The sequence below is a fragment of the Dioscorea cayenensis genome, chromosome 8, assembly GCF_009730915.1.
Source record: "Dioscorea cayenensis subsp. rotundata cultivar TDr96_F1 chromosome 8, TDr96_F1_v2_PseudoChromosome.rev07_lg8_w22 25.fasta, whole genome shotgun sequence".
Classification (NCBI taxonomy): Eukaryota; Viridiplantae; Streptophyta; class Magnoliopsida; order Dioscoreales; family Dioscoreaceae; genus Dioscorea; species Dioscorea cayenensis.
Genome location: NC_052478.1, coordinates 4012095 through 4039051, shown reverse-complemented (window position 1 = coordinate 4039051; position 26957 = coordinate 4012095). Strand labels below are relative to the sequence as shown.

Genomic DNA, 26957 nt, shown 5'->3' with positions numbered 1-26957 from the left:
CTTTCGGTCAAAGAGTAGAAGACCAGAGTCTTGCCCCATCTTGCTTTTGTGTGATGAAAGGGCTTTGTTGACATGTGGCAAAGCCCTAGTTTCAAGACTATAATAAGGCAGACAAGGTTAGTGATGATGTGGAAAGCTGACTAGGACGTTAATTTGGTTGATTGTGTAAGCTCCGTCGCCACATCAGCATTCAACGGTCTAATTTATTAGAGTGACCTGCCGATGTAACACATTGACAACTTGGATGACCTTTTTGATACAAATCATAGTTGAGTTACCTAAAAGAAAAAAGTCAAAAGTTAGGTAACCTGCAAAAAAATTTACTCCCATCTCTTCATCTTTCTTGACGTTTTTCCCTTTTACTTTTAATTTCTTTATTATAATGTATGCGATCAACTATTTTAATTATTATAAAAGTTCATTAAATTAGTGATTATTTAATTAATCTTTGAATTTGTTATCCAAAAACAAATTCAAAGATTAATTAAAAGATAATGCTTTTTTTAAAAATTTTAATCTCAAATTAATTTGTTATCTTAAAAACCTTGTTATGGTAAGAAATCTTTTTAATTTAAAAACTATAACATAATTTAATACTTATGTAATTATTCTATTAATTTTTAAATCTGAACTATTTTTAAAATAACTAACGTTTTTTTTAATATATATATATATATAGGTTTGTTTAATACTTGAAAATGTCTTCTGAGCTTAAACTTTTGGGAGGAATCAGACCAACCTGATATGAATCGTCCTAACATTATATCAAAGCTTGTTCACATGTTTGTTGGCAACATGGCCAAACTTTCATTCATTCTCATTTATAAACGATATCTTTTCTTCAAAAAAAAAAACCTCATTTGAATATTATAATTAGCGAGCCAACCTCGCCCAACGAACATCCTCATCCTCGTCTAAGCTTCATCACCGACAAGATTCGACCATCCGATCCTCGCCCGCAGATCCTCTAGTACCGATGATCCCAACCACGGCTACTGCATCTCGCCTACAAATCATCCACCGCCAACGATCCAGCCATTCACCCTTGCTAGCAGATCATTTATCCGTCTAAGCCTCGGCACCCGTACCCGACCCTTTCGCACTCGTTCACCGTCCGCCCTGACCCACCGATGGTTGCACCGTCCCACTAGACTCGCGTGCGACACCACCAACGACCAACTAGCACCGACGATTCGTCACTTCCATCTTCATCTTTGTTCTCTAAGAATCCTTACTTTAACCCTTTTTCCAAACCCTACATGACAAAGTCTGTATTTACAGAGCCTTTCCAAAACCATGGGGAGTAATGGATTTCCACCCAGTACTTCATCTCCTACTACATTATCTGTTGTCGATCGTGACTATTAGCGATGTTCAAGCGAGTTTCAGCCGATCTCGCCGAGTTGACTCCACGGGGACATGTACGTTCGGCTCGATTCCTCTTTCTACGCCCGGGAAGTTCATGTCCTCTCCAGCCTCTTAATTCTGGTGTTTCTCTTCATATGACTTCTGATACTCCTCATCTTTATCATTCTCGACCACCACATATCACAAGGGGTGGCAAAAATCTAGCTCCGGACAAAACCGGGTCTGGATAACTACAACTGCCCATACCCAGTTTCTTTTAAAACCGGATTATCCAGATGTTCGAATTTTGTCCAAATCCTATAAACTACATTTAACTTCACTCAAATATTAAACTATAAAAAATAATTTAATTCACATTATATAAAAAAAAAATTCAACAATCCAAAACCCAAATCAAGTCATATAAAATTCCAAGTCTTCATAAAAAAAACCCATATAAGTTTGAAGTTTTTTGAAAAATTGGGATTAAAACAACTGGCTTATAATTTTGGGCTTTTAAAATTTTAGAAGTACAAAAGCCCGGCTGTCCGAATTTCTTTGTCCGGACCCGGCTTGAATTTAAATTCGAACAATCAAGCATGGTCCAAACCTAGATTTATTTTATGCATCATCGTAGTAAGTTATTGTCCATCTATTGATCTTTTGTCACTATGATTCACACTCAATTTGTTGCCTCAATCAAGACTTTTGGGTCTGACTCTGGCAGTGAGTATCACTTCTTAGGCTTTTCGTGCCTTTTCGTCTTCTGAAGGCACTTTTCCTCAGTTGTCCTATGCTGGGGCTCATCCTCAGAATGGGGTCACCAAACGCAAGCATCGTCATATCTTAGAGACGACTCGTGCTCTTCTTCTAGGTGCCTTTCTCCTTCCTTATTTTTGGGGTGATGCAATTAGCATTGTTGTTTACTTAATTAACCTTCTACCTCATCCCAACTTCATGGTCGCAGTCCAGAAGAGTCTTCATGGAACACCTCCCCATTATGATCATCCCAGTGTTTTTGGTTGTCGCTGCTTTGTTTTACTCTTATCAAGGGAGGGAACAAAGCTCATTGCTTAGTATTTTTCTTGTGTTTTTTTAGGGAATAGTCTTGAACATAAAGGCTATTGTTGCTATGATCCTGTCACTCATCATATACGTATAGCCTGTGATTTCACGTTTGATGAGTCTACCCCCTTTTATGCTTATCCTTCTTCCACTACATCTCCCTCTCCTTCGATTCCTCTATCTTTCTTTCTCCCTATTCACTCTTTGAGAACACTTCTCATGTGTCTTCCTCTTCTCCACTTCCCACTCCCTAGAGCTTCTCACTAACTCCTCCATTGATCATCCTTACCCCTTATCTGTTGAGTCTACCCCAGTATCTTCCCCTTTTTCTTTGTTCCCACCTACTCACCCACTTGTTTGTTTCTTTTACCATCGTCGGGATCCTATACTTTCTCCAGCGCAACAGGTCTTCTTTGACGCCTCTCCCACTATAGATCGGCCTCCTGAGATATCATCCTCCACTTACTCTTTACATTATCGCTCCACTTTACGTCCTCCTGTTCGTTATACTTCTGCTAGCACCAGTATGTATGTCTTTGAGCCAGGTACCTACAGGGAAGCAGTTCGATTACCTGAGTGACAGACTACCATGGCTAAGGAACTTGATGCTTTGTCTCGTACTCACACATGAGATCTTGTTTCTCTTCCTGCTCATACTATCCCCATTACTAGTTATTGGATCTATCGGGTGAAAATCCATCCTGATGGTTCTATTGAGCGCTATAAAGCGCGTCTTGTTGCTTGCAATCTTCAGCAGTATGGGCGTAACTATAAGGAAACTTTTGTACCAGTGGCCCACATGCATACTGTGTGCACTTTAGTTGTTGTGGCTGTTCGTGAGTGGGTCTTTCATTAGCTTGATGTGAGGAATGCGTTTTCTTAATGGGGGACTTGAAAGAGGAGGTTTACATTGTTCCTCTCCCCGGGCTTCAGGTTTCTCAAGGTCTATTTGTCGTCTTTGTCGTGCGCTTTATGATCTCCATCAGGCTCCACTAGCCTAGTTTGAGCGCTTTAGCACAATGGTTGAGATTGCAGATTTTACCCCAAGCGTACATAACTCAGCCTCTTTATGCATTCTACTTCTCGAAGCCGGACCATTCTTCTACTGTATGTGGATGATTTGATTCTTATTGATGATGATTCTGCTCACATTAACTATGTAATGCAGAAACTGGGTGAAACTTTCTGGATGACAGATCTTGGCCCGCATCGGTACTTCCTAGGCATTGAGATCTCTCATCCTGATCGCTATCGTCTCTCTTAGCAGCGTTACACTCTAGATATTCATGCTCGTTCTGGTACAACAGACACTCGTACTACTGCTACACCGATGAGCTTCATTTGCAGCTTCGTGCTTCTAATGGGATTCCCTTATCGAATCCTACTTGGTATTGATATTTGGTTGGAAGTCTGGTATACTTCGTCGTCACCCGTCCTGACATCTCTTATGTAGTTTATATTCTCAGTCAGTTTGTTGCGGCCCCCACCTCTATTCATTATGCTCATCTTCTTCAAGTGTTGCAATATCTTCGTGGCACCATCTTACGTGGTCTGTTCTACTCACGCCAATCCACTCTTTAGCTACAGGCTTATTTTGATGCTACTTGGGCAAGTTCTCCTGATGATCAGGTTTCTGTCGCTGGATACTGTGTTTTTCTTGGTTTTTCCCTTGTCTGGAAGACCAAGAAACACCATACTGTTGCCAAGTCTAGTGCTGAGGCTGAGGTTCGTGCTTTGGCCCCTACCGTCAAGGAGATTTTTTGGCTTCAGTCCATTTTGAAGGATTTTGGTGTCCCGCTTCTCCTATTCCTATTCACTATGACAGTACTGGCACTATTCAGATTGCTACAGATCCAGTCAAGCATGAGCTGACCAACACACTGGTGTGAATGCCCACTTCACTCATTCTCATGTTCGTGTTCAGACTGTGTCACTTCACTATCTTCCCACAAAAAAAGCTCAATTAGCTCTAAAGAATAAAATACAGTTTGGGTATAAAAACTTAATGTCCCAGAAAACAACCAAAAAACTTGTAGAAGACCAGAATAACAAGAATTCCATCATGTTAATAAGCCACATAGAAGAAGACTTCTACCACAATAGAACATGTTTTGTCAAAATCACTGTGATAGAAATTGCCAATAAACTAGAGAGGTTCAGAATAAATGCCCCGGCATGAAGGAGACCAGCAACAACAATCATTATGTCACAGCAATATAAGTGCTTGAATGCAGCTTTAAAACCCCTAAATCCTAAACCCTTAAACAAAACGCCATGAATTGATTGACACCCAGAAAATAACCATAAATCCCTGGGCACAGTCATCACAGTCTCTAGAAAGTACAGAGAGAAAACAATGCAGGCACAAAGCCATGTATGCTGCGAAGGGGAGAGATACGTTAAATAGGTTTTCTCTTCAGCAAACATACCTTAAAGATTTTCTACCGGCAAACAGGGAAACTCACAAGTGCTTGTAATTAAAAAGATCCACAGAGAGAGCGACAGGGATAGGGACACCCTGCCCTCCCATCCCAGTCCAAGGGAAGCGTTATTGTACTAATTAGCTTAGGGGAAAAAAATTTTAAAACTAAAAAATAATTAATCAAACCAATTCTATAAAAACTTACTATTAAAAAAAATTAAATGAACTACCCGTAATAATAATAAATTTCACTGTCAAATCAATTTTAAACTATATTATTTTCAACCTAAATTCAAAATAAAATCGTGATACACATTCCAGATTTTTTCTATTAACATTACTAAATTTATTTAAAATCAAGATGAAATTTAAAAGATGATTGTATACAAACGCATAATTATGTGGAAAAAATCAACAAATCAAAGCAAAACAAACAAGTAACCCTTTAGTAAACACATTGTCTATCAGACTGCTCAATTCTCCGCTATCGGTCAGTAACCCATAAAATTACATATAACCTATAACCATTATTCTCGTTGAAAACCAGGCTTAGTTCCAAAATGACGACAAACCAATAAATAATTACATAAAAGCAGTCTCTCGAGACCTCTTCATCATTAATTTTAACTAAAAGACTGCCTGGATAGCCATTTAAAAAATCTAGTCATATATAACAGGCAACACATATCCATACAAGCTACAATCCAATTAGGACTATTAGGAAATTCAGCCCAACATTTCAAAAACATTAGTAAGCAAATAACATTTTTATCTAATATTAAATCTGAACAGCAAACAGATTGCATGAAACTGACTAGTTGGCTGAGTGTGTCCATCGATAGTGTGTTGGATTAGCAAACATATTTGAATATACAACCTTGGCGCCTAACACTATCAGCTTAAACCTTTACCATAGTGAAATTTTGCTTGCATTTTACTTAGACATGCAAAATGCCTCACAAATTAAATACCTTCATAGCAATTGCCGGTGCTACATTAGTAGCCAAATATCAAATAACAGCAAAATAACAAAGTAGACCAGACACTTGGCAACAATTTCAAAAACAAATCCAATCATACTGCAAAGATAGGACAGAAACCAGGAACATTTTTTGAAACAGATTTGAAAACAGGAAAAAACCCAAAAGCAGTTACCTATTCAAAATAGAACCACATGTGCAACTGAAACATTAAAACAAGGCTCAGATTCACCTTTAGTTTGGTCATGAAGGTTCAACTTCCACAAATTCACCAGCCCTCACAAATGGAATAGTTCCATAGGTTGCCTGCAAGATAGCTGGCATTCCAAGCAAGCTTGCCATTACCATCACACACAGAGATGATGTATACATGGCTAGCGCATACACCTTCAACCACATAGATCACAAGGTGATTCATATAACCAACAACGACATGAAGGAAAAAGTTATAAACCACATGGAAAGAACAAAACTGTTTTGTCCCACACGTCATAGCAAATTTTTTTAGCAAGCACAAACTAACCCGCAGATTGCAACTATTTCAAAGAACGGCAGCATCATAGTTTAGGCCTCTTTAACCAACATACCTCTTCCAAGCACAAAGTTATCCAGCCAGAATAACCAACCTATATATCTGAGGTAATATAATGATGCAGTGGTTGCCAGCAGACTGCAGATCAGCAGCTGGCCATCCAAATGGCTTCATCATTTAAATCATTATACGAAGAATATCTGAAACAGCTAATGAATCACAGCGAAAATTACAGCATCAAACAAACAAACATACAAAGACAATGATGGGAGCCAAGTTGATCACTTCAAACAAGATATGCATGCAAAGTTTGAAGTTGATCATGACCTCAATTAATAGAGCGACTAATGGTCACAAATCGGCCAAGTCATTAAATACAAATATGAATCTATAACTCAACATATCTTATCCACACTTTATAGTAATCTGCACAACACATTGTGTACGGTTAAATCTTGCGAACATATTTTGAAAAAGAACAAGAAAACCAGTGCCTCTTTTGGAAAAATAGTAGTAAAATACTTGCAACAAAAATAAAATAAGGCTCAGATTCAAGTTCTGCGAATCACCTGATTCCAACCGATCACCATAGATCAACCAATGCATTGGCTCTCAGGTACGTAAAGGTCGCAGCGGTTGCCAGCTAGGTAGCTGGCCATCAAAGCTGTTGGGCCATTTACATAACAGAGAGATAAACATGGTCAAGAGGTGCGGTCAGTAAAGCATCAATCACCATGCGATAAGACATTAAGAAGTCTTTGCACCTATAACCAAGAGATAAGACATGGCAAGCTTGCCATTACCATCACACACAGATGATGTATACATGGCTAGCGCATACACCTTCAACCACACAGATCACAAGGTGATTCATATAACCAACACCGACATGAAGGAAAAAGTTCTAACCCACATGGCAAGACAAAACTGTTTTGTCCCACACTTCATGGCCAAATTTTTTTAGTAAGCACAAACAAACCCGCAGTTTGCAACAATTTCATAGAGAACTTTGGGCCTCCTTAACCAACATGCCTCTTCCAAGCACTAAGTTATCCAGCCAGAATAACCAACCGATACATCTGTCGTAATGTAATGATGCAGTTGTTGCAGCAGACTGCAGATCAGCAGCTGGCCGTCCACACTGCTTCATCATTTCCATCATTTTACGAAGAATATCTGAACCAGCTAATGAATCACAGAGAAAATTAAAGCATCAAACAAACAAACAAAGCCATTGATGGGAGCCAAGTTGATCACTTCAAACTAGATATACATGCAAAGTTTGAAGTTGATCACGACCTCAATTAATAGAGTGACTAAAAGTCCCAAATCGGCCAAGTCATTAAATACGAACATGAATCTTTAACTCAAGGTATCATATCCAACCTTTTTAGTAATCTGCACAACACATTGTGTACGGTTAAAACATTATATCATAGCTTATTAATACATTCATTTGCCACATGGCAAGCTTGCCACTACCACCACCCACAGAGATGATGTATACATGGCTAGCGGCTACACCATCAACCACACAAAGATCGCAAGGTCATTCATATCATCATTCGCCGGCACGAGGACAAAGTTCTAACCCACATGGAAAGACAAAAACTGTTTTTGCCCCACACTTCATAGCCAATTTTTAGCAAGCACAAACTAACCCGGCGATGACGCTAACTATTTCAAAAGGACGACGATCATACTTTAGGGCCTCCTTACCCGACATGCCTCTTCCAAGCACAAAGTTATCCAAAGAAGAATAACCAACCCGATACATCTGCGGTAATGTAATGATGCGATGGTTGCGACAGCTATCGCGATCGTGACTGGCCATCCAAAGCTGCTTCATCATTTCCATCATTTTCTAAGTATATCCGAACCAGCTAATGAATTACAGAGAAAATTAGAGCATCAAACAAATAAACAAAGCCATTGATGAGGCCAACTTGATCACTTCAAACTAGATATACATGCAAAGTCTGAAGTTGATCATGACCTCAATTAATAGAGTGACTAAATAGTCCCAAATCGGCCAAGTCATTGAATACGAATATGAATCTATAACTCAAGGTATCTAACCCAAACTTTTTAGTAATCCGCACAACACATAACGTACGGTTGAAACATTATATCATAACTCCTTAATACATTCATGATTACCAGGGACAGCAAGTAATACCCAAAAATCCACCAACAGCAAAAAGTATTAAAAAAAACCGCACAAACACGTTCCCAAAAAAAAATAATAAGAAGAAGAAGAAGAAGAAAAGCAATGAGCCAACACAGTCCACTATTAAATCTTGCGAGCATATTTTTAAAAAACAAGAAAATCAGTGCCTCTTTTGGAAAATTAATAGTAAAATACTTGCAAACAAAATAAAATAAGGCTCAAATTCACCTTCTGCGAGTCACCTGATTCCAACCGATCACCAAAGCTCAACCAATGCATTGGCTCTCAGGTACGTAAAGGTCGCAGCGGTTGCCAGCTAGGCAGCTGGCCATCCAAGCTGTTGGGCCATTTACATAACAGAGAGATCAACGTGGTCAAGAGGTGCGGTCAGTAAAGCATCAATCACCAAGCGATAAGACATTAAGAAGTCCCCGCACCAATATCCAAGTGACAAGATATAGCAAGCTTGCCATTCCCATCACCCACAGAGATGATGTATGCAAGGCTAGCGGCTACACCTTCAACCACACAAAGATCGCAAGGTGATTCATATCATCATTCGCCGGCACCAGGACAAAGCTCTAACCCACATGGAAAGACAAAACTGTTTTGTCCCACACTTCATAGCCAAATTTTTTTAGCAAGCACAAACTAACCGGCAGTACGCAACTATTTCAAAAGAAGGACGGCATCATACTTTAGGCCTCCTTACCCGACATGCCTCTTCCAAGCACTAAGTTATCCAGCCAGAATAACCAACCGATACATCTGCGGTAATGTAATGATGCAGTGGTTGCAGCAGACTGCAGATCAGCAGCTGGCCATCCAAACTGCTTCATCATTTCCATCATTTTACGAAGAATATCTGAACCAGCTAATGAATCACAGGTAAAATTAGAGCATCAAACAAGTAAACAAAGGCATTGATGGGGGCAAACTTGATCACTTCAAACTAGATATAAATGCAAAGTTTGAAGTTGATCATGACCTCCCAAATCGGCCAAGTCATTAAATACGAATATGAATCTATAACTCAACGTATCATATCCAAACTCTTTGGTAATCTGCAGAACACATAACGTACGGTTAAAACATTATATCATAACTACTTAATACGTTCATTTGCCATATGGCTAAACATTCATGATTACTAGGGACAGCAAGTAATACCCAAAAAAAAAATTCACCAACAGCAAAAAGTATTAAAAAAAACCTCACAAACTCGTTCCCAAAAAAAAATAATAATAATAAGAAGAAGAAGAAGAAGAATAAAGGCAATGAGCCAAACACAGTCCACTATTAAATCTAGCGAACATATTTTTAAAAAACAAGAAAATCAGTGCCTCTTTTGGAAAATTAATAGTAAAATACTTGCAACAAAAATAAAATAAGGCTCAGATTCATCTTCTGCGAGTCACCTGATTCCAACCGATCACCAAAGCTCAACCAATGCATTGGCTCTCAGGTACGTAAAGGTCGCAGCGGTTGCCAGCTAGGTAGCTGGCCATCAAAGCTGTTGGGCCATTTACATAACAGAGAGACATCAACCTGGTCAAGAGTCAGTAAAGCATCAATCACCAAGCAATAAGACTGTAAGAAGTCCCCGCACCAATAACCAAGTGATAAGACATGGCAAGCATGCCATTACCATCACCCACACAGAGATGATGTATACATGGCTAGCCGTTGCACCCTCAACCACACAAAGAACACAAGGTGATTCACATCATCATTCCCCGGCACGGCACGAGGACAAAGTTCTAACCCACATGGAAAGACAAAACTGTTTTGTCCCACACTTCATAGCCAAATTTTTTTAGCAAGCACAAACTAACCGGCAGTACGCAACTATTTCAAAAGAAGGATGGCATCATACTTTCGGCTTCCCTAACCGACATGCCTCTTCCAAGCACTAAGTTATCCAGCCAGTATAACAAACAGATACATCTGCGGTAATGTAATGATGCAGTGGTTGCAGCAGACTGCAGATCAGCAGCTGGCCATCCAAACTGCTTCATCATTTCCATCATTTTACGAAGAATATCAGAACCAGCTAATGAATCACAGAAAATTAGAGCATCAAACAAATAAACAAAGCCATTGATGGGGGACAACTTGATCACTTCAAACTAATTATACATGCAAAGTCTGAAGTTGATCATGACCTCAATTAATAGAGTGACTGATAGTCCCAAATCGGCCAAGTCATTAAATACGAATATGAATCTATAACTCAAGGTATCTTCTCCAAACTTTTTAGTAATCTGCACAACACATAACGTACGGTTAAAACATTATATCATAGCTTCTTAATACATTCATTTGCCATATGGCTAAACATTCATGATTACCAGGGACAGCCAATAATACCGATCCACCAACATTAAAAAAGTATTAAAAAAAACCTCACAAACAAGGTCCGAAAAAAATAAGAAGAAGAAGAAGAAAGGCAATGAGCCAACAAAGTAAACTATTAAATCTAGCGAACATAAAAACAAGAAAATCAGTGCCTCTTCTGGAAAATTAATGGTAAAATACTTGCAACAAAAATAAAATAAGGATCAAATTCACCTTCTGCGAGTCACCTGGTTCCAACCGATCACCATAGCTCAACCAATGCATTGGCTCTCGGTACGTAAAAGGTCGCAGTCGGTTTGCCGCCTATGTAGGCGGCCATCCAAGCTGTTGGGACATTTACATAACAGAGAGATCAACATGGTCAAGAGGTGCGGTCAGTAAAGCATCAAAAACCAAGCGATAAGACATTAAGAAGTCCCCGCACCAATATCCAAGTGATGAGACATGGCAAGCTTGCCACTACCATCACCCACAGAGATGATGTATACATGGCTAGCGCCTACACCTTCAACCACACAAAGATCGCAAGGTCATTCATATCATCATTCGCCGGCACAAGGACAAAGCTCTAACCCACATGGAAAGACAAAACTGTTTAGTCCAACACTTCATAGCCAAATTTTTTTAGCAAGCACAAACTAACCGGCAGTACGCAACTATTTCAAAAGAAGGACGGCATCATACTTTGGGCCTCCTTACCCGACATGCCTCTTCCAAGCACTAAGTTATCCGACCCGAGTATAACCAACCGATACATCTGCGGTAATGTAATGATGCGATGGTTGCGGCGAGCTATGAGATCGGACTGAGCCATCCAAAAGCGCTTCATCATTTCCATCATTTTACGAAGAATATCTGAACCAGCTAATGAATCACAGAGAAAATTAGAGCATCAAACAAACAAACAAAGCCATTGATGGGGGCCAAGTTGATCACACTTCAAACTAGATATACATGCAAAGTTTGAAGTTGATCATGACCTCAATTAATAGAGTGACTAATATTCCCAAATCGGAAGAAGAAGAAGAAAGGCAATGAGCCAAACACGGTCCACTATTAAATCTTGCGAACATATTTTCAAAAAAACAAGAAAACCAGTGCCTCTTTTAAAAAAATAGTAGTAAAATACATGCAGCAAAAATAAAATAAGGCTCAGATTCACCTTCTGCGAGTCATCTGATTCCAACCGATCACTATAGGTCAACCAATGCATTGGCTCTCAGGTACGTAAAGGTCGCAGCGGTTGCCAGCTATGTAGCTGGCCATCCAAGCTGTTGGGACATTTACATAGTAGAGAGATCAACATGGTCAAGAGGTGCGGTCGATGAAAAGCATCAAAAACCAAGCGATAAGACATTAAGAAGTCCCGCACCAATATCCAAGTGATGAGACATGGCAAAGCTTGCCACTACCATCACCACGGAGATGATGTATACATGGCTAGCGCCTACACCTTCAACCACACAAAGATCGCAAGGTCATTCATATCATCATTCGCCGGCACAAGGACAAAGCTCTAACCCACATGGAAAGACAAAACTGTTTAGTCCAACACTTCATAGCCAAATTTTTTTAGCAAGCACAAACTAACCGGCAGTACGCAACTATTTCAAAAGAAGGACGGCATCATACTTTGGGCCTCCTTACCCGACATGCCTCTTCCAAGCACTAAGTTATCCGACCCGAGTATAACCAACCGATACATCTGCGGTAATGTAATGATGCGATGGTTGCGAGCGAGACTACGAGATCGGCAGTGGCCATCAAAGCTGCTTCATCATTTCCATCATTTTCTGAAGAATATCTGAACCCGACTAATGAATCTCGAGAAAAATTAGAGCATCAAACAAACAAAGAAAGCCATTGATGGGGGCCAAGTTGATCACACTTCAAACTAGATATACATGCAAAGTTTGAAGTTGATCATGACCTCAATTAATAAAGTGACTAATATTCCAAAATCGGCCAAGTCATTAAATACGAACATGAATCTATAACTCAAGGTATCTTATCCAAACTCTTTAGTAATCTGCACAACACATTGTGTACGGTTAAAAAATTATGTCATAGCTTATTAATACATTCATTTGCCATATGGCTAAACATTCATGATTACCACGGGCAGCAAGTAATACTAAACAAAAAATCACCGACAGTAAAAAGTATTAAAAAAAAACCGCACAAACAAGTTCCCAAAAAAAAAAAATAAGAAGAAGAAAGGCAATGAGCCAAACACAGTCCACTATTAAATCTTGCGAACATATTTTGAAAAACAACAAGAAAACCAGTACCTCTTTCGGAAAAATAGTAGTAAAATACTTGCAACAAAAATAAAATAAGGCTCAGATTCACCTTCTGCGAGTCATCTGATTCCAACCGATCACCATAGGTCAACCAATGCATTGGCTCTCAGATACGTAAAGGTCGCAGCGGTTGCCAGCTAGGTAGCTGGCCACCCAAGCTGTTGGGCCATTTACATAGCAGAGAGATCAACTTGGTCAAGAGCTGCGGTAAGGAAAGCATCAATCACCTCCAAACAAACAAAATTACATGCACGGGTGCTTAGCATATCCTCATCGACTCTAATGTGTGTGTGTGTGTTCTCAAGTATGCATGTCACCAGATTCCAACCAATCACCACAGCTCAATCAATGCATTGGCTCTCAGGTACATAAAGGTCGCAGCGGTTGCCAGCTAGGTGCTGGCCATCCAAGCTGCTGGGCCATTTACATAACAGAGAGATCAACTTGGTCAAGGGGTGCGGTCAGTAAAGCATCAATCACCTTCAAACACACAAAAATTACATGCACTGGTGCTCAGCATATCCTCAACGCCTCTAATGTGTGTGAGTGTTTTCTCAAGTATGCATGTGACAGTGACCGAGGGCTAGCAAATTTAAACTAAAAGGGTAAGAACTAGCAAACCTCGCAGCTGGTGAAGGAGATGGATAGGGTTTGAGAGAAAAAGGAAGACTTCACAGCGATCGGAGAGATCAACGGAGTACTTGTGAAAAATAAAAACTATAGACAAAACCCTAGGGCATTCACATACCTCACCCTCGCAAGATGGAAAAAGAGGGGCTAAGAAACAAAGGAAACCTCGCCGTACCCTGAGGAGAAGACTGAGAGGAGTGGAAAGAAGAGGGAAACTTCACAACGATCAAAGAGGTTTCTAGGTTGCATCTGCGAGAAAAAAAAAGAAAGAAAGAAAGGATTAGAACAATCATTTACTCCACCGTAACAAGATCGAAAGAGAGGGGAATACGAAACAGAAGAAATCGCCCGAACCTGAGGAGGAGATGAAGAAGATTCCAGGGAAATGAAGAACCTCACCACAATCAGACGGGGTTTCAAGGGCATTCAAATACCAAACTGTCGCAAGATCGAAAGAAAGGGGAAGAGGCAAAGAGCAGACCTTCGGTAAGAACTCCAGAGTCTCCGGCGAGAACTCCCAGAGAAGGAGAAGGAGGAGAGAAGGAAAAGAACAAGGCATCGGGGTTTGCGTTCAATGGGATGGGATGGGACATATATAGAGAAAGAGAAAGTGGGACGCGGTAATGAAATGGGACCGGACCGTTGGGAAACGTTCTCAAGCTAATAAATTTGAAAAAACAATTATGACAAATTAAATCAGATTTTTTTTTCTTCTAAATTTAGTAGGTATTTGGATTTTGGAAAAAAAGATATTATTATTATAATTTTAAATTTTGAAAGTTAAAAATAAATAACAAATTAAAAAAAAATCATGTCAGATCTTTAAAAATTAAGTAGGTATTTGGATTTTAGAAAAAGATATTATCATCATAATCATATTAAATTTTGGAAGTTAAAATATAACAAAATAAAAAACATTTATGACACATTAACTGTCAGATTCTTTTTTTTATTAAGTAGGCAGTTGAATTTTTGAAAAAGATATTGTTATTTCAATAAAAAAATAACAATTTAAAAAACAACTACGCCACATTATCCGTCCAAATTTTTTTTTTTAATTAAGTAGGTATTTAGGTTTTAAAAAAATATATTATCATCATAATAATCCTTTTAAATTGGGAAAGTTATGAAATAACAAATTAAAAAAAAAAAGATTATGACTTTTTTTAAAATCAACCATATTTTAAATATGGGAATCATTTGTAATAAACTGAAAATAGCACTTATGACTTTAACAATAAAATGTTAAAAAATATTATTTGTTAGTTGTTTGATTAATGGGTCCTGATGCTATTTGAAGAAATATTCAATTACTCGTATGAATAATTAGATTTGTACTTTTTTTATTGAGTTTTAAGCTTTATTTTTATTAAAAATATACGTGATAAAGAAATTTCATTAATGTAACATCTATAAGAATGCTAGTTCTTGGTTGTCATTTTTATTATGCTTTTAATTAGTCCATTTGATTTAGTTTTTTATAAAAATAATATTAAAAATTGTTTTGTCATTATTTATTTAGCGTTGATATTTCATTTTTACTCAGCATTTGTAAACGAATACATGTGGGTTTTAACATAAAAAAATATATACTGTAGAATAATTTAATGGTCCATTTTTTCTCTTATTAGTTTTTGTTTTTTATTATTTTTGTGTGATATCCATTTTTAATGGAGTTATTAAAAATTCTTTACCCCTCATGATGCCGTCACCTTGGATCAGTATTCCAACACTATCTTTGGTGAGTATGCAAGATGATCAATAGTTGACAAATCCATGAACTGAAATATAAAGTCTAAAAATTTACATGAAACTAAATTAGTAATATAAAAAAAAGATTTAAAACAGAAATATTCAAATTAATCCAACGTGGCAAATTACAAAGGGCATCAACTGCATAATTTCTTACCAAAGACAAAGCACAAGTACTCAATTTCAAAGAAATTAAAAAACATGAGAAATTAGGAAGTACAAAGACAAATATTTGTGAATCTAACTATTAACTTCCCCACCAGACCAACGATCCGCAGGTTCATTTCTTCCTCCAAAGCATAAGTTACTTGACATGGGCCTTTCACTGGAGGTAACTCCATGTTAAGGCACTCTCAAAGGGCAGCAGCACAACTATGCCAGTGACCAGGTGACAAATTTTAAGACCATGGTTAAATCTAAAAGAAAAAAAAATACATAATAAAAATTCATTTACAGTTTACACTTTATACCAAAATATCAATAAATTTTAAAATAGTATCAAAGTTAAAAAGCTGCATTCCTATAATATCAGTTTTTTTTTCAAATAATAAAAGAAATAAACAACCATAGGCAAATCACTTCACGTTATGGTGATTTGAACCGCCCATCCTTCACATACACAATTCAAAGTGTTGCACAAATTCTATACTTTGAATATCTGTGAAGAATATGTTTAACGTGTCTTGTGAGATATGCTGCCATATATACATATAATTTTTATTAACAAAAAATATTAAAATTTTAAATGTATATTTTGATGTAATCCCCAAAAAAATCCAGATGACACCAGTTCAAATGCAGGAGCGTTACAACCATTGTACAGTCTACTCTCATTATTTACAACCAAACTCCATAACTTTTTGCTATCAACCCATTTGTATAAAACTTTAAAAATTTCAATAAACATATTTATTAATTAGAATTAAAAAATACTAATACTAAAAAATATATATTATTAATTTTAATAATAAAAATTCAACTTTAATTAATATTAATTGACTCATAATTTCTTACAAAGGACAAAATATACGTACTCAACTTCAAAGAAACTTAAAAGCACAAGAAACTTAGAAGTACTTTGAAAATAGAAGTTCCATATTAATGGAAACACTACTTGAGATCATATCAAGAAAAGTCAACTTATCACAAACCCTATTACATTCATGTGACAATGTATGAACCATAACAAAGTAAAAGAGGACAATCATGAAGTCAATGGGCCACCAGCCACCTCAACTTTGAAGAGGCTTATAATTTATGGCATTCTCATTACAACATTGGAAGGACACTCAGTCAAAGGCTCTCCAACTCTTAAAAAATCCTTTCAACAACTGATTGCAACTAAAGGCCTCTATCTACAACCTGCATTTCATACCTCTTAAAAAGTTCAGTTTCAACACTTCCACAAAATTTGTCGATAATAAGATGAATGTAAGAAGGAAATTTAATAGCAAATGTACAAAACACAACCACTTGAACTAAACTTGCACATCATTAGTCATCCCTTCGTAGCTTAGTACATCATACTAAGGTTATTTTTTATACATTCAAAACAAATGATTATTTTTACAGATAAAACACAATTCAGTCAAACGGTTTAAGATAATGAAATTAAGCAAAAAAAATCTAAAACGTAAAAAAAAAAAAAAAATCCAACCATGTAAGATAAGGTTCATAATTCAACAAAAGAAGCAGTCATGCTGTAGAATTTCTATCATCCAGTGACTATATGATCAAAAGCATGGTTTTTCAATAAATAAAATAAATGAAGGAACACATCCACAAATAAAGTAAATTCATCTTCAATCAAATGCTGAATTACCAACAAGGACAAAATTATCCCACTAATTTTCTGTTTCAAAGTTAGATCAACTCCAATAAAAATCTCCCACCAACTAAATTTTCAAAGAAATCCTTTAACCTATCTTTATCCTTAAAGGAAGACCACACCTAAAATTTGACTTCAGCTAAAATAGTCTAAATATCTAAGTGAAAATTTGATCTAAGAGTTCTCCTCCAACTAAACTTTTGAAATAGATTCTTTTACCCTACATATAGCACTTAAATCCATGCAAACACCTATATATTAATTTTTACAGGGCTTCTAAAGCTCAATCATGTTAAATAATAATGGTGCGGCAGGTTATACATCATAGTTACACAATAAACTCACAACAAATGGTGAATAAATAACAATCCCATGCATTAGAGCATCATGCACATATACAATAAAAGGCAAAATTTTCATTGAAATTAAAGCAGAAATAGCACCAACCAAAGAACCGCTTATTTCAGTGAACCAAACAATTATACAACAGAATTACTTGTTAAATAGAACAAATAAAAACAACCACACCTGCTAACTAATGATGATCGAAAGCAACCTTTATTGTAAAGATACATTCACGAATAAAACAAACAAGATTAAGCAATGACATTTCGCCAAATGACAAACATATAACGGTGACATCACTGACATGCATAACATAATCCAGATGTAAAAAACCAAAGTTTCTGCATAAAGAAGTTGCAGCGAAAAAATGACAAAAAATCTGCATATAAAACAAAGTTCAGATTCATAACGCCTGTGCTAGATCGGAGCAACCAAATTTCTATAAAAAAGATAAATAGATGACAAAACCATGCATGCATACTGCACAAACACAACCATTGCCCATGCCAGAACCTCATTCTCTACTTTATTAGCAAACAAAAGATTTGCAAGGAAATTGCAAAAGCCAAGCCATAAGCTCATGCAAAATCAGCAAAAAGTATGTACCTTCAATTACAAACCAGAAAATTTCTGTTCCGGACTTCTAGCCATCTCAGAAACACCTGCACACTTTCTCATTTCATATGTATTGTCCATCCCTCAAATTCAACATCAAAAGCATTCAGAGAAAACAGTCACAGATACTCCAGCCTCGAGAAAGAAATTCAAGACCAACAAATCAACCACGAAGCAATTGATTGTAGAAACGGTCAACTAGCAGCGTAACCCATTTTCTTTCCTGTGAAAGATGAAAGGAAATACTACACAAGCACTGTACAAAAACAAATAAAGACACAGATCAAACAGCGGGCATTTTCTCATTTCAAATCTTATTAAATATCACTACTATCTTCATCATTTTTTTTCATTTTTTTTTTTCTTATTCTGTTTAATGACTGTTTTGGCCATTCTCCACACCAAGACCATACAAGACGCCTGCATACTTCTCAGGAGACCCATTGAAAAAGGCTTCCTTGAGCTTACGGAAAGCACAAGCAGTAAGCAAACTATCAGAACCAGCCTGATGGCAGATCCCAACACGCTCCACCTCAAGCAGCTCAGCAAGCTTGTTCAGTCCACCATGCAGGCTATTGCAGAACTTCATCAGATGCTTGATATCGTAAACAGTTGGGAAATACATGTTGATGAGATTAAAAAAGCCAACTTGGGTCTCAGGAAGGTTCTGGCAAGTCAGAAGCTTGAGCAAGTACCCGAAATCATATCCACTGTGGAAGGTCACCCAATGAACGGAGTCATTAAGGACGATCCCAGAGGACATGAGGAGCTCAGCGAAAGCGCTGAGCTTCAATACCCTTCTCGATGTTCTTGGTGAAATCGATGCCGCTCTGGCGGAGCAATTCGATGGAGTCATTAGCAAAGACATCGCTTGAGGGGTCAAACTCACGGAAATTGAACTGCCAGACGCAGCCACGACCAGTGCCACAGGTCGGGAGGTGGCCAAGCTCGTCAGAAAGGGTGAGACCCAGCTGGATAAGCTTCAGCATGTCGACGTTCGCCTTAAGGGTCGCATAGTTGTATTCAGAGCTCGAACGAAAGCTAGCCACTGGACGGCAAACGATGCCAGGGAATTCGGTATCCATGGCCACATAAGGGAACTCCTCCACGATCGACCGGATCAGCGCGAACTCCGCTTCGAGGTTGTCAGCCCAAACCTCCCGGATCTCCACCGCATCGCTTTTCGGCAGCACCGACGACATCGCCACATAAATCAACGAAAAAAAAAGCAAACAAACCCTAGAACTTCCAATCTGGAAAAAAGATCAACAGTCCCCTTATCAAATCCCCATCCAAATCGCCACACAAACCCTAAAAACACGATTCAAACACCAAATTCGCCATAGATCTATAGAGGAAGTCGAGATCTAACCTGAAAAGAGGAACTCCGAGCGGATCTAGGCTTCGATTTGGGGAAAATTAGGGTCAAAGACGGGGTTCTCCGCGAACGCCCATCGAGGGTTTCGAATTGGGACGATGAGGAAATGCGATTTGAGGAGGAAAAGAGAGAGAGAGAGAAAAAAAATAACAATAGGACACGGTATGCTGTGCCATCGGAACCGGATAAGGTTACCGACGGATGGATTACGTGTTGGACTTTTACATGGTTCTCATGACATCCATTGAGATTGTAACACGTGGATAAATTCGACAGTGGAGATTTTTAGGAAGGAGTAGCGGGGTCCACTTTTCGTTGGGGAAGCCGACATTAAGACGTGGGAGGAGGGGGATTTTTTTTTAGCTTTTTGCCCCCTTGATTTTTGGTTTTTATTCTTTTCTTTTTATTATTGTGTTGAATTGCACAAAGGCCCCTCAGTTTATTTTTAATTATATTTTATTGGTCTAGAATTCTTGGACTTATTTGTAAGTTTGAAAAGAACACTTGGGTTGAGATTTTTTTATAATTTTATATTTATGTTTGATAAAAAATTGAGTGAAAAAACAAATTTTGAGTGAAAAGTCTTAAGCGAAGGTGACGGTATCTTTCCATGGAGATCAGGTCAATATATTTTAAAATTGAACCTCTTCACTTATGGGAAAAAAAAACCTGTTTAATTATTTATGATTCAAATATATGACTTGTATTTAAAAAAACTTTTTTTATATAGACATAGATATTGTAAAATGAAAAGAAAAATAAATAAACAAAATTAATGGAGTTTGATAAATTTAACATGTAGAAGCTAGATTCATACAATGCACCCAACATCCAAGACCCACATAATTGCAACAATTCAGGGTCTTCTTGAGGATGCATGATTTATATATTTAAAAATAAAGAATTTTTTATATAATGTTTGCATCTATGATGTGTCTTCTTTTGAAACAGAAGTACTCAAATAATTAATAAAATAATGACAAATAATTTTAGAAAATTTATAAAATAATACTTTGCATTATTAGTTTACTGCCAAAAAAATTATTAGAAAAAATCTCACTTTTCAACTTTATAAAAACACTCCTATTTAGAGGGGAAATATAATATTTTTTTTTGTTTTCTTCATTACCAAAATAATAATTTCAAAGCTACAAATTATGTTATCAACACCGAATTCACATGGTTTTTAAATTTAATAATTTAAGTTTTTCTCATAAATAACCCTGAAAAAAAGAGAAATCATACGAATCTTAATAATACTTCCCAAAGCATAAATATTAATTATATATCTCTCAAAAAAGAGTCTATTTTTTTGTTTATGGTAAAAAAAAGAGGATATCTTCGATAATTTTTAAAATATGTTTTTTAGATATATTTTCACTAATAAAATCTAAGATAAATATATAGAATAGTTATAAAGAAACCAAACATTTATAAAATAAAAAATAATAAAATTTAAATTTAAATAAATAAATAAATAAAAAACAAAGTGACGTTTGCAGGTATACCCTCCAATTTTATGATTCCTCTGGTTTGATGAATAAAACAAAGTCATTGGTTTTCCATAGTACGGTGCATTAAGGAAAATGATTGTTTTTGTTTTATCGATGATATCTAGTCATGTCCTAGTAAACGACTTTCATCTTTTTGTGCGTGGTTGTCATAAAATTACTATTTCACATGGTTATATATGCATATATATAATAAACTTATTTTTTTTAAAAGAGTATAACAATTATTAATTTTAATATATACTTGGAGAAAAGAATTATATTTGACATGCTCAGTGCATTAGTGAGGTTTGATTATCTGTGATACATACAAGGGTATATACATTATATATGCAACGCTGTCTTTTATATATATATATATATACACAAAAAAATGATAAGTACAGAAATACATTAATTTTATAATTCCATAAAAATTCATCATAAAAATTTGGCTAACACTAAGTAATAAAAACTTGTCACGTACGCGTAAGATAATAAATTTATGAACTATAACCCATAATAATAAATACCCATTATGCAATTTTATTGGAGGTGAAAATATGATTCAACTCGATAAATACTAAATAAATAATGTTTTATGATACTGGAACTAATGCATAAATAGTACTATCATGCATTGCCAAGTCCCCTTATCACTGTCTGAGCAAGTGCTGGCTCTAAACTTTTAATACTATTCATAAATGAGCATTTAGCATATTAATGTGATAATTAAAGTAATTCATGCATTTGTATTATATATAGATATATTATATATATTGTAGCCGCGTGACAGTTGACGCTGACCAAGAATAAAAGAAGCGTTTATCATGAATGAACGACGTGTGTCTCACGTTTTTGTTTCTTTAATATGTTTTTTGCACAAGCACCCCACTAAAAATTGAAATCATTCTACACACCTTTATAAACCAAACTTCTTATTGACTGATTTTTTATAAATATATATATATATATATATATATATATATATGTAACTCTTTGAAAATGGATAATTAGATTTTCCAAAAATTACACTACTTGCATATTTCTAAGATAGATTAACATTCTTGTGTATCTATCCTCTATGACTGTTACGTAATTTTTATACTTATAATAGCAAAGTATCTAAGGTGGATAAATACTAAGGTACCTCTAAACTATAGAACAATATAAGCTCGGTTGAATGTTCACTAACAGATTTTTTTAAAATATATATTTTATTATTATTATTATTATTATTATTATTATTATTATTATTATTATTATTATTATTATTATTTAAAACCTATATAAGAGAGTATACGTGTACATCCAATTATGAGATTTTATTAGGGGGTCAATATGTAATTATATAAGCATAAACTGGTCAACAATGGATCAACAATGAAAGCTCTACAGAACTTTACGGAACATTAGTCAATTTAGGCTACCTCATTGACCTGGATCCATGCACCCCAGGTCAGTCTAATTGTCCCTTGGCTTGGCTCTTGACTGCCCTAAGTCAAAAATCAAATGTGCAGGTACCACTATGCTTTTGAATTATTTTATTCACAAGAGTGACTATTATGAAAAAGACACATCAAGCTTTTTTTTTTTTTGGCAAAATAATTGGTTAAAATAAAAAAAAAAAAAGGTCAAACTTCTCACTTGCTTTCGAATTTCCTCACTTGTTTCCTAACAATCATTCTCCAATACTCTACCCATCCATGCTAAACAAACAAATAACAAGCACAATCATTTAACAAGATGCTCCTCAATTCCACTTGAGAATAATGTTCAACCAGTCAGTAAAAATGATTTAATCTTCTTATTATCATTATCTTAAATTTTCTTTAATGAAGATATCTTTGAAATATTATATATACACAGATCACTCTTTTACTACACATACTCTAATTATAAATTTACTTAGTGTATAATAGCCTGCTCCATATAATAATAGAGTTTGTACTTTGGGGCAGAGCTAGTTTTTATAATTTAAATTTTATGTTATATTTTCCTTACCCAAATTCCCAAATATTTTATTTATTTTTAAAGAATATTTCCAAATTGGTAAGTTGGAAGATGTTGATGTAACATTGTGGTGACGATGAAGAGCATGTACGTTAATAACTTATATTGTACGATAATATCATGTGGATAACATCTCAAGACCTACTTAAAAACGTTCACCTTAAGCAAAATTAAGACCTGGTCCAAAACACATCTCATGATGACTCATCATTCCATTTCATGGTCCAATTTGCATCAAATGGCAATATTTTGTATTACTTTGCATCAAACTTCTCTATCACAAACTATTGGTTTCAACATGAAAAAAGCAAGACAAAGTTTTTTGCAGTTTTAACCTCAGCAAGAAGCAGAAAACAAGTGAACTGTAAAAATTCGGGGGTAATTTTATGAACACAGAAAGTAAAAAGGCTATGCTTAAAAATATATATGAGAATTTAAACCAATGACTTGATACATCGACATGCTCTTTAAACATATATATGTAGGAAATGATAAGAGACCAAGCAAGAAGAACAGTACAAGTAGAAAGCATTCTAGTAATACATACCTGATGATCAATGAAGTCAAGCTGTACTTTGTTCAATGAGCAGCAAAGTGAACTACTGAGGAACAATGGTGTTCATGAACTTCCTCTTTGCAAATGCCAACCACCATTTGTTTGGGGTGCCATTGGGCCTGTAAGCACAGCTGAGCAATCTCCCACTTGTTTCTTCCCTTATCTGCTTCAGGTAATTCCTGAATATCTCTGTTTTTATGAGAAGAATAAACAAACGGCAAGACATCTTAGCAAAGGTGATCGATTTATTTTCTTTGAAAACGAGACATTGATAGCAAGATCACAACATGAACATTTAGCTATAAGTCTGAGGAGTTAAAGAGAAACCTGCTTCTTCCTGAGATTGAGGGAGGGAAAAGAGGCCACCAAAAGGAAAGCCAGCTTCTCCCGGCACGGGAACATTCTCAAGACCTAAGTTAATAATCGCCTTGGTTCCTACAGCTAAAGTTCTGCAGCCCTCGAGCCGTTTCAATGCCACGTTAATGTAAAATGTTAAATAAATGAGAAGCTTGTCAGCGGAACTTTGAATGTTAAAGTTTCTGAAGAAGACGTTTGCTCGAAAGAATGATATTGCTTCATCAACAATGTCAACTTTATCTGAAAAAACATACATGACCCAGATATCGGACAAGTGAGAAATGGATGGAAAGGGGTGTGAAGTTCAGATACCATGGCAGAAACTTGATCACCTTGTTCAGAGACTGGTGCAGGACCCTTGATATGACTCTTCAGGGGAAGTAGAGGGCAGCCACAAGCTTTGGTGATTCCCTCTTCATCAACAAAACTAGAATGATACACCTGCCATACCAACAAAACATCAAATTAACAAGTATGAAAATTGATGCAATTAAAACATAAATCTGCAGGGAGATGAATCATTTTAAGAAATTAGGCTTATGACTACAACTACAGCTTATTTTTCATACTCAACACACTCCAAATGTTTATCTTCTTCATCCAGAGCAATTTTTTTTTATTTTTGTCTTTCCTTTTCACCAAAATTCTAGTTTCTTACGGCTCTAAGGATTTTCAAACAAACTACAGGCAACTTCCATAGCCTTTGGCTATCAAGGAATCAACCAATAAAAGCAATTACTTAGCCGCCAATGCAAAAAATTGCAAGCTGTAAAACTTGGGACGAACAACTCCCATCTCAGACAAAATGTTCACCATCTTCACCTACCTGGGCATTAGTCTTTGGCAACCAACCTGATCATAGACAACCAGTGAGCTTCCAGAAATATGTTGCATTCACTCAACTGGAGCTGTAAAAATAATCTATTGGAGTCCAATTCTTAAGGTAACATAAAAAATCATGAGCTACATTCATAAATCTTCTCTCGTCATACTTGCAACATGTTAAGAGTTTTGAAAATGCTCTAGAAACAATGCATTAGGAAAAAAAATTCATCATTCCCATCCTTCCTCAAGCAAAATCATACACAATGATCCATAAGCGATGGAATTCAGACTACAGTCATCCGAGAGGATTTGATCTTTCTGAAGAAAAAATTTTGCTTTCAGCTTCCTAAATAATTTAATGTGATGCAAACCTTATATTTATCTTGACTGTTGAGTAATGAGAACTCTATCTGCTACATGTTGCCCGATAGATCCAAAAAAAGAGTTTTCATTTCATCAAGAGGCTTTATGCAGTACAATTGCTAATGCATGCATTTCCACTAGGCCATGCAACAAGAGTTGCTCCCTCTTCAAGAGTTGCCCTATCTTAACTCCATTAATTTTAAAATTCCACCATATCTCAACTTCACATAAAGAAGACATCAGGAAGAAGACAATCATGCCTCTTTAATATCATTTATAATCAAGTATGGCCATCATCTTGGTTGCACTTTTATCGTGTACCTATTTTTCACAGAAGATTTGAATCACTCTGGCTATTCAACTTTTTTGCTGACCTCGTAGATAATGGAATGATCTAGGGTTGACAGTGAATCTCAGTCTCAGGTAGATGACAGAAACATTTCATTATCATTCATGATTTCTCCATAAATCTGCTTCTTCATCTCTTAAAACCCAAAAGCACACTATACTAATCACCCCAATTAAACAACAAATAGCCTAAACTGCATCGGCAAACATTGCAAATTTGGTAAACTTGATGTTGAAGCTATGAAAGGGCCCAAAATGAATTATGGACAGCCACTTATAAAATGAAATGCGACAAAGCTGAGCCCACTATAAACCCAAGCAACCACCTTCACTTCTCCAGACTAAATTCTCTAGTTAATCACTCAGCCGGTGTATTTACAGGATTTCTGCTCATAAATGTAAATGAAACATCAAGATCAAGATAAAAAAAATAAAAAATTGCTTAAACTAATTTAAACATTCAATTTACTAAACATGGGAGACAACCAGCAGAACCAGGAACCCTAGACTGATTACCAGGGATGAAATGAACACCAACAGTCAGGGACAAAGAATTCTCCAACGACCTCACAAATTCTTAACCTTCTATACAATACAATCCACAAAAAACCAATCAGGCTTTCAATTGAATCCACAAAACTCCATTTCACTAAAAATCACAGCAATTCATGATTATCACTTGAAGATGCATCCTTAGAAATGGCATTCATCAAACATACATGTAAAATTATATAATTTTTTTACAGCAATACCAATTCAAAACAAAATGAACAAATGGGCACAAATCAACGAGCAATTATGAAATATAACAGAGTAATTGTAAAGAAATTGCCGATCAATCAAATCGCGGAGAAAAATTGAACGAATTCAAGTAGAATTCAATCGAATTCGGGGGCATGAACCTAGATCTAAAGGAAAGATGGAGAGAGTACCATTGCTGGGTTGCTTCTCCGGCGACGAAGAGATGAGAAGGGAATTGCGTGAAGAAAATTCCCCAAGGGTTCGGATGAATCAATTCACTCTTTGATTGTGAACTCCGAATCTCAAAGCTTGTGTGATTAAGCAGGCCGGGCCATATGAGATGGGCCATCCATAAGAATCTTTGCCATTTTGTATCCAAAATTAAAACTAAGATTGTTTTTACCACCCTTGCAAAAGTAGAGTGGTGATTCATTCCTATCCCAAATTGGATTGTTATTGTCATTATTTTGTTATTAGAATATTTGATATACAATCATTATGATTCTTACTAATAACAATGGCAACATTACTATTTAATT

General features: G+C 36.3%; 2 protein-coding genes across 2 annotated transcripts; both read right to left on the bottom strand.

Moving 5' to 3' along the window:
• Positions 1-18495: 18495 nt before the first annotated feature.
• Positions 18496-19873, bottom strand: LOC120267671 (probable CCR4-associated factor 1 homolog 7). The gene is given in 3 exon segments (XM_039275345.1): positions 18496-19125; positions 19127-19600; positions 19720-19873. Coding segments are annotated over 2 exon segments (828 nt in total). The 5' UTR covers positions 19550-19600; positions 19720-19873; the 3' UTR covers positions 18496-18720.
• A 3713-nt stretch (positions 19874-23586) lies between these two features.
• On the bottom strand, positions 23587-26742 carry LOC120266475 (actin-related protein 2/3 complex subunit 3). The gene is made up of 4 exons (XM_039274108.1): positions 26610-26742; positions 24474-24582; positions 24112-24381; positions 23587-23973 (listed from the first exon to the last, which is right to left on the bottom strand). The coding sequence occupies exons 1-4, from the start codon at positions 26610-26612 to the stop codon at positions 23828-23830; spliced, it is 528 nt and encodes a 175-aa protein (XP_039130042.1). The 5' UTR covers positions 26613-26742; the 3' UTR covers positions 23587-23827.
• Positions 26743-26957: the final 215 nt, after the last annotated feature.

What these genes read in the sequence shown, in the direction of transcription:
- LOC120266475 (XM_039274108.1), bottom strand. An exon ending in TGCACCAGTCTCTGAACAAG is followed by an intron (nt 24,382 to 24,473) that starts GTGATCAAGTTT and finishes ATGTTTTTTCAG; the next exon opens with ATAAAGTTGACATTGTTGAT. An exon ending in TCAATCTCAGGAAGAAGCAG is followed by an intron (nt 23,974 to 24,111) that starts GTTTCTCTTTAA and finishes TCATAAAAACAG; the next exon opens with AGATATTCAGGAATTACCTG.